Consider the following 12091-nt stretch of genomic DNA (forward strand, 5'->3'; position numbering starts at 1 on the left):
CAGAGACCTAAGCGGGCTTTTCATTGGCGGAGAATGAGGGCTGTGCTATACACCCCTGTTACATCATACGTAAAAACTTGTATATCTGTTAATGAAATGGAATGTTTATGATACTTAACCCTCTGTAGTGACTTTGACACGCTTAACGATAAACACACAAATAACAAGAGGCTGCCGATCGATCAGACCTTCAGGGAATGTCTATCACATTCAATTCATTTCATATATTCCAGAGCAGATGTAACATTTCCTTGCTACGTTCGTTTGGAAATAACCACGCTTTCTTCGTTTTAAAGTTCGCTTTCTCACAAATAAAATACAAAAACTATTTGGAGGAAGTGGGGTGGGTTTTACATGCTCATTTCTTGGCACATTTCGGCGTCTTTAACCTCAGATGGACAAATTCTGATGCACGCGTACATTATGTTGCTGGGACAGTGGTAAGTCTACCTGTCTTCCAAATTGAAGTTTTGGAAGTGGAATTTCAGAATGTATTCCTATAAAATCCTTCATATCTAAACAAGTTAGTCTTGTTCTGACGGATGCCAAATTGTCCTTTTACAAATAAACAGAGTGCGCATGAAAGTACTATTTCATGTACGTATTTCCCGCCCGCGATCGTGACCAGGATAAATGTTTATTCAATTAAATTTATTTCTGTATAGCGCCTTTCACAATAGAGTCGCCCCAAGGCGCTTTCCATTGATGTATTGTTATGCATTACAAAATAATTTCAGTAATACAGAACGGGAAAAGGGAAGTAAAAAAATAACATTAAAAGATGGATGGATGATTGATCTTCTCATGGTCTTATATATCGTTGGAATAATTTTATATCTACTAAGACAATTAGTTTTCCAGTCCTGGTCTCAGTGCTTGGTCTATAACAGAATCACTAAGGGTATATCTGAAATTAGTGAGGCCGCTGGTCACCACAACCATGTTACAGTCATGGGCTGACTGGCTTCCATCCCTGGGGGTGCGGGTGCTATGCGCCCTTAGGCAATCTTGTAAACCCAGGTCTGCTTGATCGTCAGGCACCTCATCAAGGACGTGTTCATTGTTGTGATGTCAGTGAAGATAAATGCATTATGAAACAATTATATAAAAAGGGAGGTGGGGGGGGGGGGGGGCACTGAATCCCAGCTCAGTTCCAACTTACACAGTGATGTCCTTGGACCTCGGACTCCCCGCCTCCCCCATGTCCATCTCTATCCCACCTGCCAGTTCCTGCACGCTGGCCCACACCTCATCATCGCAGGCTCCCTTGTTTGAACACGTCTTGCTGATTGTTTGGATCGATCACTCACTCACTCACCCTCCCCTCCCATTAATTTCTTCCCCCCCATGCCCCCTACCCTCACCACATTCCCAGACCTCTTGTAGAGGTGGCACAGCACACATGTGCAGCCCGTGACCTATCAGACCATGTTAAAGCCATTAGCCGTCAATAGTTAAATTTTATTCCATTCCAGTTTAACCTCCACATACCCAATCAGAGAGCTAACAGAGCTCAGTGTTCATATTCTGACAATCTGCGACTGTGAACACTTTCTCTTGGCCTCACCTTTGTCCCAAAGTTACCAAAATTTATTTACTTTACTTCAGAAGCAGTGTGTCAACACGCAATACCAAACAAATTGAGTTACGCAATGGAATTGACTCTGAACTAAAAAGTGACCTTCCTATTCTGCAAACTAGAGAAGAACAGAAATGATGCACATCTTTAGATAGAGAGGTCAGGACGGTCTCGGTAAAGAGGCTGTACACTTGTGTGCTATTTGACAGCTGTGACCTACCCTACAGCATTAATATGATTCTGCTAAAACCTTCTGAGTGATCAGGGCACCTCAGGTGAAAAACATCGTAATCGCCATAATTTGATCCCAGAAATTGCCAAGGCAAAGGTAATGTGTCGCTCGGTTATTTCAGTTATAAAGGACTAAAAATGGATAAGGGGATTATGAAAAGGAAAGGTAGGACTCACTGAGGAGACATTCTCACGCCAGTAACATTAACTGTATTCTTTTTAATCGCTTCCACTGTTCTTCTACCTTCCTCAGGCACGATTAAATCTGGCGTGTCTTCATCAGAACTTAAAACTATCCTCACACCATTTCATTTTCATTTCATTCTATGTCTCCGGTGGTGGTGAATAGAGAGGGAGGGATCTTAAACTCAGTGTATATGTACAAATTATCAACTGTTTCTGAAGGAGAAACTGATTCTGTAAATGATTATGAAAACCGCAACAGAATTGCTCCTATTGGAGAATGTAAGTCGAGGGGCATGAGACAGACCATAATTCACACAGAGGGGCCACACTTTCAGTAACCAATGACATGTTTTGGAATCGGTCAGGAATAGGGAGGGGGCACCCCAGTAGCTCATCAGCTTTAAGCCCCTGTATGCTCTCTTTCCCGTGCAAGCAAACCTACATCCTCCTTCATAATCCACTCCAAACAAATACTTACTATTCATAAAATATAGTCCCCAAGATTTCAACATAGCTAAATAAAAAGTCTTTAAGATAAGATGGTGTCAGATAATAGAGTCACACTGGAATTTGAAGGTCATTTTGGATTTCATTGGATTTTAAAGCTTTTTTCTGTATCAACAACCAACGGATTTATAATAAATATGTTATTAATATACTGTAATATGGATTAAATTTTACTTATGCAGCAGCAGCAACACCAGCAGCAATAACAACAGCAGCAGCAGCAACAACAGCAGCAGCAGCAACAACAGCAACAACAACAACAACTTTAACCTTTATAAACAACAGAAAACACCAAAAAATTTTGAATGAAAATTAACAGCTGGAAATGGGTCTCAACGGTCTCTATGTGTGATATTTCCTGAAAAGGAGGAGCAAACAAAATGAGCCATGGGGGGCGGTTGATAAATATTCCTCTTGTTCATCTTTATGTTCGTCTCCATTCCATAACGTAGCAAAAGATAGTACTGCTGGACAGCAAGTTATTCCACTACAAGGAAGTGATTAATTCCACCTTGAGAGAAGCCTCCCAGTAAGGCAGAGTTAACCTTTTCAAGACAGGGAAAAGACACCTATCAGTCAGACTTTTTCATTTCTTCCTTCAAGCACTATAAAAATAAATCAGTCTTTCTCATCAGTTTAAAGCATCCTGACCTCAGTGTCTCCAGCGGTGGAAAGAGGTGAAGAGACAGGGAGAGATCTTAAAATCAGCATTTATGTAGGATTGGTTCCGATTGCATAATAAATATAACACAATATAAACGACCTATCTTATTAATACTGCGTGTTTAATAGGTAAAACACTATACTATTGGTGTGAAGGGGGCGTAGATAAACAGCCATACGGGGGCGCTGTCCCACATTGTGATGATAAACGCTGTACTATCGCCTCTTGTGTCGATGACCCCGAATAGGAAGTGGATCCTGGCTTATCAGCCATACTGGGTGAGAGAAAGCGCGTACGAAGTCGCTGCGATGGCGCGTTAAGGTACACAGGCAGACTTCTGCCGCTTAGGACAGTCACTCCGCTCAGCTTTCGGCCGTCAGGTAACCGAGTCCAGCGGCCGTATCTGGCTGTTTGCGCCGGTCTGACAGACGAAGACGCAGACGGCGTTTGATGGCTGCCTGCTCTTACCACACGATGGCAGCAGAGAGCCACCCGCTCTAACCGGGCATAGCAGAACATTATTAAGCGCGAATGACAGGGTAACTTAGAAAGCAGAGACAGCTTAAAAAAGAAATCCTTCATGCTACATTTAGCTAGAAATCGTAACAGTTGGTGGAGGTCTGTCACTGTGTGCTAGCGTTTCATTTCTTAACATATTAACATTCAGATGACAACATAAAGACGGCTGCGGGGAACACGTTGTCACTGTTATTGGCGTGTATATATTGCAGATATTATTAATGTGCAATTAGTATTGATTTCTATGAGTTTCAGATTTGGGGCCTGTATCAGGAGGCAGGATTTCTTGCCGAGTTGGATAACTTGTCGGATTTAAGGTTCCCCAGTTTAAATGGACTTTCTTTGTTCACATAATTAAGGTATCATGGACTAAATGTGAGGCAAGTATTCTAGTTAACAGACAAATCTAATGAACTATGCGATACAGGCCCTTGGTGAGTGAACTGTCAGCTGGCTAGTGCTTAGTATGCTAACACCGAAGGATGAACTGCTGTTGGTCCTGAAGACTGCAAACACTCCACTTACACTGCAGCGATTCTGACCTTTCCTGGATTGGGCCCCGCCCCCTCCACTTTGCTCCTCCCACCTGCAGGAGGCGCAGGACCACCAGCTGCAATGAGGAGAGCTCTTTGGATTTCAGTGCCGCCTCTTCTCATGAGAACTTGCCACCAGACCGTTTGGTCCTCTGGTGTCTCCCCCTGGAGGGTGATCCCTGTAACTGCGACGGGCTTTCGGCCCCACTCCTCTAGCGCCAAGGTGCGCTCCTACCTGCATTACCTGAAGCGGAAGATCAAGCCGGCACCCACCCCACCCTACAGCCACGTTTGCCAGGTGGGGGACCCGGTGCTGAGGGGGCGGGCTGCGGCAGTGGAGCCGGGGTTGGTGCTCGGAGCCGAAGTTCAGGACGTGATCAAGAAGTTGGTGACAGTGATGCGGCGCCTGGAGAGCGTGGGTCTGAGCGCGCCGCAGATCGGCGTACCACTGCGCATCCTGGCACTGGAGTTCCCGGAGAGAATGCTGCAGGACGTGTCCCCCGCAGGGCAGCAGGCGCGGGCTCTGGCGCCAGTGCCGCTGCGCATCTTCATCAACCCGCAGCTGCGCATCCTGGACGGCAGGACGGCCGCATTCATGGAGGCATGCGAGAGCATCGCCGGGTTCTCTGCCTGCGTGCCGCGCTACCTCTCCGTGGAGGTGTCAGGTGATCACATGATGCGCAGACCATGTGGACCATCTTTTGTGTGGATTAAGTAAACTCCTACGCAGGCCTGACACTAAATCTCAAAGTATTGGATAAAACATCTGCTAATTAATGTCATGTACATGCACACGCTTTTGCTGTTTAGGTCCACAGTGGAACACTTGCAAAATACAATATAGTTTATCGAAATATTTAGGTTTGTGCAATGAACACCGGCGGAGGTTAATAAGTCAGTGTCCTCTCTCATAGTCCTTCAGGACGTTTAGCAGAGCTGTTGCAGACATGAACATTTGGTTTAGCTAGAAAAATATAAAAGTAGTAATCTGGTAGGTAAGTTCTTTTCATTTTTATTTGCTGGTCTGCTGCAATACAACATCCATCTCTAAAAAGAGCTAAAGATTTTAAATCTCTTTGGATGACGTATGATGAAAAATTTCGGGCACCATAACGGCATTGGCAGGGTTATAACAGTGCTGCCTGTCTTCCCCTCAGGTCTGAATGAGAAGGCGGAGCCTGTCACATGGCAGGTGAGTGGCTGGCCTGCTCGGATCCTGCAGCACGAGCTGGATCACCTGGACGGCGTCCTGTACATCGACCGCATGGACAGCCAAACATTCACCAACGTACACTGGGCGGAGCACAATGACTAATGGGCGTGTGCTGGGGAGGAAGTGACGGATGACAGCCAATCGGTGACCAGCAGAGCACAGCGGGATGGGCCGACATGGAATCTATACTCTCTGATGTAAGCAGGAAGTAACATACTCCAGTTACTGCTACTGGGGGGGGGGGGGGGAGTCCAGTGGACTTTACACAGTATGTGGTATTAAACAGCTGGAATACAGTTGGTGGTATCAGTGATTTTTCTTTTGATAAACCACAGTCGGTACATTTGGTAGCCGTCACACATGGTGTGAGTAGGGCACAGCTCGCTAAATACATTCTTATTCCAGGTATGAAAACATTTTCACACGGTCAGAACTAAAATGGCATCGGCAATTTACAAACAAATTTCTTGTTGGCAAGCAGTTAGCATGTTTTTCTGTTTGACAAAACAAAACACAAAAATAAGCGACTAGAAGGATGTGTGACTTGGTGCTACGGTTTGCAGGAGACAAAACCAGGCGAAAATCAAACTTCGAGACCCAAACTTTTTCCATGTAAATCCCACTGAGAAGTCAAGACATAAGTCTGCATAAGTCTGGACGTAGATGACTGAGATTTTCAACTGAAACAGACAGATTTGTAAATGGTTCCATTTCATCGTCATATTCTGTAGCCAAGGGACAGTGACTGTTATTTTCATGGTGAAGGAATGCAGGAGCTTGTAAGGCGTTGTTACACTTTCCAGGGACTATGACTTTGGGAGATATTAGTTTCCCCAGTCAAGACCAAGCTTTTACACAGCAAGGAGGAGGGCAGGTATTGTCCCTCAGGGAAATTGGTATCTCCAGGAGGACTGGCCGCTGGATACAGTGCCCATTTTCTCGTTGTCACCTTACCAGCTAGCCGGTTCAGAGCCGTACCTCAGATAACGCTCCCCTTCTTCTAACCCAAAGGGAGGTGGGGTACAGAAGGTAAAATGCTTGAACGGCAGTTTCGGAAGGAGCCCGAGTCTCTCGAGGGCCTCGTCCTTGACTTTGAGTTATTTCTAGTAAATAGAAAATGGTAAATAGCACAGAATCTCAGGCCATATTCATCAATAATCCAGTAATATTCTGGCCTTGAGGCCCACTTTATAAATGGCATCTGAAGAGGCTCCTTTTACAGGTTCTGGGATAAGATTCTTGATTATTTTGACATATATAAAGCTTCATCTTGGGGGGGCTGAACAACTCCCTTTTGCAAATGTCGCCGCATGCATCAAGGCCTGGAGGGGCGCTGCAGTGCGCCCATACTGCCAACTCTGTCGTACGTTTTATCTGATATTATAATCACTGCGATACAGTCACATGACCTTTCACTATGTGCAGATTCATTTTATTACCACCACTTCGACTGGGTAACTTTTTTTTCAATGTGTGTGTAATCAATCAAAAAAGATGACAACAGTGTTCTCCAAAACATTAACATTAAATGCTCAGCCTTTTTCATATACACTATATGTAAACAGTAGCTGTACCAACTTCTAGGTTTAATGTCTGTTTTAGTAGAGGCTAGAAGCATTTACATGTTCAGGTCGTTTTAGGGGAATATCAGCGACAGTGGATACCCTGTAATAAATATAAGCCGAAGTGGATCCATGAAAAATAGTGAGAAGAGTGATGAATGTTAGTGAAAAGTAACCAGGGATTCTTCTGATCTCTGATTTGGATTTTTGCTCCACAGTGCCCCCCTGTGGAAGCCAGCGATGTTCAGGTTTCAAAGCTTTGCGAACTTGTTAGAACTATCGACACTCTCACTCACTGTTTGGTCCAAACATTCATAATGCCAAGACGACAACATCGCAAAGACTTACCACTTTCCTCTGCAAACACCTGGCGTAGACAGGTCAGAAGCGGGGTAAACATCTAACACCATGTGCCTGTTCTCGAAGCGAGACACACAATCGTAGGTCAAGCCGCTGGAAATGTGTGGCTCTCCCTGGATGATGTAATACGCGGTGCCCGCCCAAATCCGCAAGTGTGATGTGAGGATGTGTAGGCCACTGTGTTGCTGCAAGTCTAATCTCACAAGACCTTGACCCAGTCTAATGGAACCCTGGAGTATAAGTAGTAGCTGATTAGTGTGTGAAGATGAAGGTGATTTCCCACAGAAACTCAAGATAACGGGCATATTATATATGACTTTATTACAACGTTTTACACATGGTGCAAAATGTGTTTACTATGGAAGAATCCTGAGGGAAATGAAGTTTCATTCTGTAAATAACATTAATATTCTGTGTTAGTAAGGGAGAAAAAAAAATTTCTTTAAGAAGAAAAGGGTACTAAAATCTGTTCAGGCTAGTCTAGGTGTTCTCTAGGAAAGGTAGCAGAATAATCCCAATAGGTAGGTAAAATTGAATTTTCTGACACATTGTAATAGTATCAGTACTAGAGGATTACATTTGGAAAAATGTTTTGCATGTCTGCTACGAAACTATGGGCATATTTTGGAGATTGACTTTAGTGGCGGTGACTCACATTGCATATGGAAAAGTGCATTGTGAAAATGGGCTACAGACCCCGGCTTGCTGTGCTTACGGACACCCCTCTTCAGTCCCGGACGTGCTGGGCAGCTCCTACGCCCAGTCAGAGCTGCGAGGCAGCATCTCCAGCCCGCAGATCAGCTACACAGGAGTCGGAGGTCACCTTGAAATGGGTTACGTCTTGCAGAGCCGTCAGCCCTGATGTCATGCTCTCATGTGTCCTGAAGGCATGCACCGCGCAGCTGTCGCAGGTGCATGCTAACACCTCTTACCGGTCCTCCAGTGCACGTGCAGTCAAGAAGACCACAGTTGTGCCTGTACAAAAAAAAAAAAATTATAATAAAAAAAAAATCTACAGTTTCATGCCTAAATGGCTACTATCCTACTGCTTTGCCTTGAGTAGTGATGGAGTACCTGGAAAAACTGGTCATGACGCACATTAACCGCAATATCCCTGTAACCCTGGACCCATTCCAGTTCGCATTCTGGCGAAACAGATCCGTGGATGATGCCATCTCCCTCGCCCAGTTCACTGCTCTAGGACATTTAGAAAAGAAGAACACTTGTATCTGGATGCTGTTGTTTTCGCTGCAGCTCGGCTTTTAACAAAACTGTTCCATCCAACCCGACGTTAAAGCTAAGAAGCCTCGGTCTGAGTAGCTCCACTTCTGACCGGATGTTCGACTTTCTAACGAAACGGAGAGACACGACGATAACCGGCGACAAGAGATCATCCACGTTGATCCCGCACTGGCGTTCACCCACAACTGTATGACAAAGCATGACAGCAGCAGCACCATCATCCAGTTCGCAGTGCCATGAAAACAGCCTCTCCTTGAATGCTGACTAAGAGAGACAATATTACTGTTGATTTCATTAAAACCAGAGACCTTCACTCCCTACTACTCATTGATGGAAATCCTGTAAGGATGGTCAGTAGCTTCAGGTCCCTGGGCATCCAGATCACAGAATCCCTAAACACCAGCTGCATCTCCAGGAAGGCTCAGCGGAGGTTGGTTTTCCCAGAGCAGACATTAACGCGCGGTTGGGTAATGCAACCGCTCAGGAGCTCAACGTAACGTAAATGATCGTCCAGACAGCTTCGAAGATCATTGACGCAGATCTTCCACAGCCTAAGTCAATTTACTATCTCTGCTGCCAGAAAAGGGCTGAGTCCATCACCGTGGATGCCAGCTACCCAGCTCACGCCCTGTTCACGCCGCTGTCTTCTGGCAAATGCTACTGGTGCATCACCACCTGCCTCAGAGACAGTTACATTCCTCAAGCCATCAGTTTGCTAAACAACCGGTGACCTGTATCTATCCACCCACTGCATACCCATTACATTGCATACCACTACATTTTTGATTTATTACTGCATATTGCATTACCTATTACTTATAAATACGCCTATTTACTATTATTCCATCTACCCAACCTGTAACACTGTCCTGTCCTTTTTCACTGTGTTCCCCGAATACATAACAATAAAACCTGAAACGACTATATATTATTTGACTATTACATATATACAATGTAATCTCCAACAGCTCAAGTCTGTACAACTCAGGTCCCGTCTTTTCAATGCTAATACAATGGGATTTAGCCACATACTGTAGTTTAATAATAGAACAGCCATTTGCAGCAGATTTAAAAGGGAATATGTCCTCCACAATACAACAGTACTTTCCAACAAATGTACTGTACTGTGGTGGAAATTTTCCGCAGATAAACAATATTTTGGTTGTAGTCAATGGAGAAAGAAAGAAAAGGAAGAGAATTATATCTTCTTTTATGGAAATAACTCTACAGTCATTCATGCACTAGTTCTTTGGCTCAACCAGTAGAGTGTTGCACTAAACACAAAAGACTGTGGATTAAAATCACAGAAAATGTACATAAACTGCTAGCTTTTCCTCTACTATGTGTCACTTTGGGTAAAAGCATCAGATAAATGGAAAATGTCACATAAATGTACGATATTTTTCATCTCTACACAAAACCACAACTAGATCTGAATTGTACAGTTATACAACATCCAGTTCACTTTTGGATATTTGTGACCCTTAAACAGGTCCATCGTCTGCTTTCTGTGTATTTGATTTCATATCTGCTGGGAATTCAGAAACAGGTGCTGGTTGCTCATTTAGTGAAACTTGGTCAGCAGCCATTATTCACCAATTCATTAGATGTTTCCTGATACAACAGACGCCCGAGGCATTTTGGCTGTTTGTTTGTTCTTGTCATCCATTGATCTTGTGTCTTAGTTGAGATCATGTTCTTCTTCACAGCTGTTTCTGATTCCATGTGCCTCAAGAACAACATTTTCCTACCTCATCAGCAGCCTTTTAAACATCTCAGCATGTCAATCGACTCTCTGAGTAACAATTAGATGGTATTTATACAAAACTTTTTTTCTCAGCTAGCTATGAAAAATATCATTCTTATCTTGTTTTTAAAGCCAAAGCCTGCTCATCCCTTATATTTCAGCGCCAGTCAAGCTTAGAATGTGTTTCAAAAGGACCTCATTGACATCTACCATCGGTCATCTACCATTTCTGCTGTGGCCATTGTTAATCTTTCCTAGCCCGTTCTGACACTACATCCTGACATTCATAGTCATTGTCTAATGGCATGATCACCTCACTAATACCCTTCGCTGGTCTCTTACAGTTTTTTGCTCGTAATTTTCTCAATTTTTGGGGATATTCTTCCAAAGGCTGATAATGTCGGCCCGCATTCTGCATATGGAACGTGGGTGATGAGTAACATAGCTCACACTGATCTTTCTACATCATGTGCCCGGCGTAGCTGAGGCATGAATTTTAAAAAGGCCGCTGCCACTTTAGTTCTGCCGCCACCCATCTACTCGCCGGGGGTTCCGCCTCTGCACTCTTCTGCATTGCCACTCTCTATCCCGCTTTGACTTAAGCAATTTTTTTCCCACTAGCATGCCAAGCTACAACTAGGTCATCCTTTCATTTGGAAAAGAAAAAAAAAAGGTTCCTGTTCTTTTCGTGACTATCACTGTATGTATACAGCATCAGATCGAACTGGGACCTTTTTTGGCCCAGCACAATACCTGGTATGATTTCAGTAAAAACCAGCTTCAGCAGGCTGTCGTTACCATAGTTTCTGTAAATGACTAATGCAGTGTCATTTCTTAGGCACGGATGAATGTTTGGTCTGTTTTTGCTGAACATTAGACAACAACAAGACAATAACACATATTCAGTTTGGACAAACAATACAATCTTATGGGACCTAGAGTTTTTTTTTTCTGCAAGTCCAGAAAACTCTCAAAGCCAAAGGAAGGGAAAAAGAAGAGAAGAAAATAACTGAAAGCAGCCCTGACCATAAGACAGACTGCTGATGTGGCACTGTGAGTTCCTGAGTCTTAAAAGGTCTGATTTGGCAGGTTACTGGGAAAATGGTATAAGTTCACTTAGATTCACAGCCTCGTCTCAGTTTTCAGTGTGAATCAAATAGACCTCGAAAATTACATTCTAGTTTATCATCCATCCATTTTCTATACCCACTTGTTCTTTCCGGTGTATCACTGGGTGTAGCTATTTTTAGGTTTATAATAGAATAATATAGATTTACATTACGACTTCCTCCGTAAACGTGAGAATCTGAAAGCGTGAATGTCACGCCAGATGCGTAAGAGTTGGCAACCCTGCGCTGAATGCTGACAAAAACATTACGCGGAGAAAGCGTTTAAGTTGGTGATTATCCTACAGTCAGCGAAGCGTTAACGCAGTCACCGACTTCGGGGGAAAGCTCAGCTGATCTCCTTTAATATGTATTTAGTAGTAAAGGAATGTACCAACAAGTAATGCAATCGGGAAAATCATTTGCTGATTGCCGTCAAAATTCATCACAGGAACCCCCAGTCGGCAAAATTTACATATTCATGCTAAACAGCCACTATATAAGGTGCATCATGGGGGGGGGGGCTCTGGAGCCCCATGTTCTTACCTATCTCCAATCATACCATATACACAAGAAACTCTTATCCAGAGTTCTTTTCCCGTCCAGTTCCATAAACTGTAGAATGGTTTCCCACATAGCTAA

At 43.9% G+C, this 12091-nt stretch overlaps 1 protein-coding gene across 4 annotated transcripts; it reads left to right on the top strand.

The window, feature by feature from the left end:
- The first annotated feature begins 1723 nt into the window (after positions 1–1723).
- Positions 1724–5728, top strand: pdf (peptide deformylase, mitochondrial). 4 transcript variants are annotated; one of them, XM_048973294.1, is made up of 3 exons: positions 1724–1907; positions 4279–4884; positions 5377–5728. In XM_048973294.1, exons 2-3 carry the CDS (start codon positions 4302–4304, stop codon positions 5532–5534), a joined length of 741 nt encoding a protein of 246 aa, XP_048829251.1. In that variant the 5' UTR covers positions 1724–1907; positions 4279–4301; the 3' UTR covers positions 5535–5728. The 4 variants fall into 4 exon arrangements, with proteins under 4 accessions (XP_048829251.1, XP_048829249.1, XP_048829250.1 ...); XM_048973292.1 differs by lacking the exon at positions 1724–1907 and adding an exon at positions 3345–3547; XM_048973293.1 differs by lacking the exon at positions 1724–1907 and adding an exon at positions 3360–3445.
- The last annotated feature ends 6363 nt before the right edge of the window (positions 5729–12091 follow it).

Source organism: Brienomyrus brachyistius, chromosome 13 (assembly GCF_023856365.1).
Source record: "Brienomyrus brachyistius isolate T26 chromosome 13, BBRACH_0.4, whole genome shotgun sequence".
Classification (NCBI taxonomy): Eukaryota; Metazoa; Chordata; class Actinopteri; order Osteoglossiformes; family Mormyridae; genus Brienomyrus; species Brienomyrus brachyistius.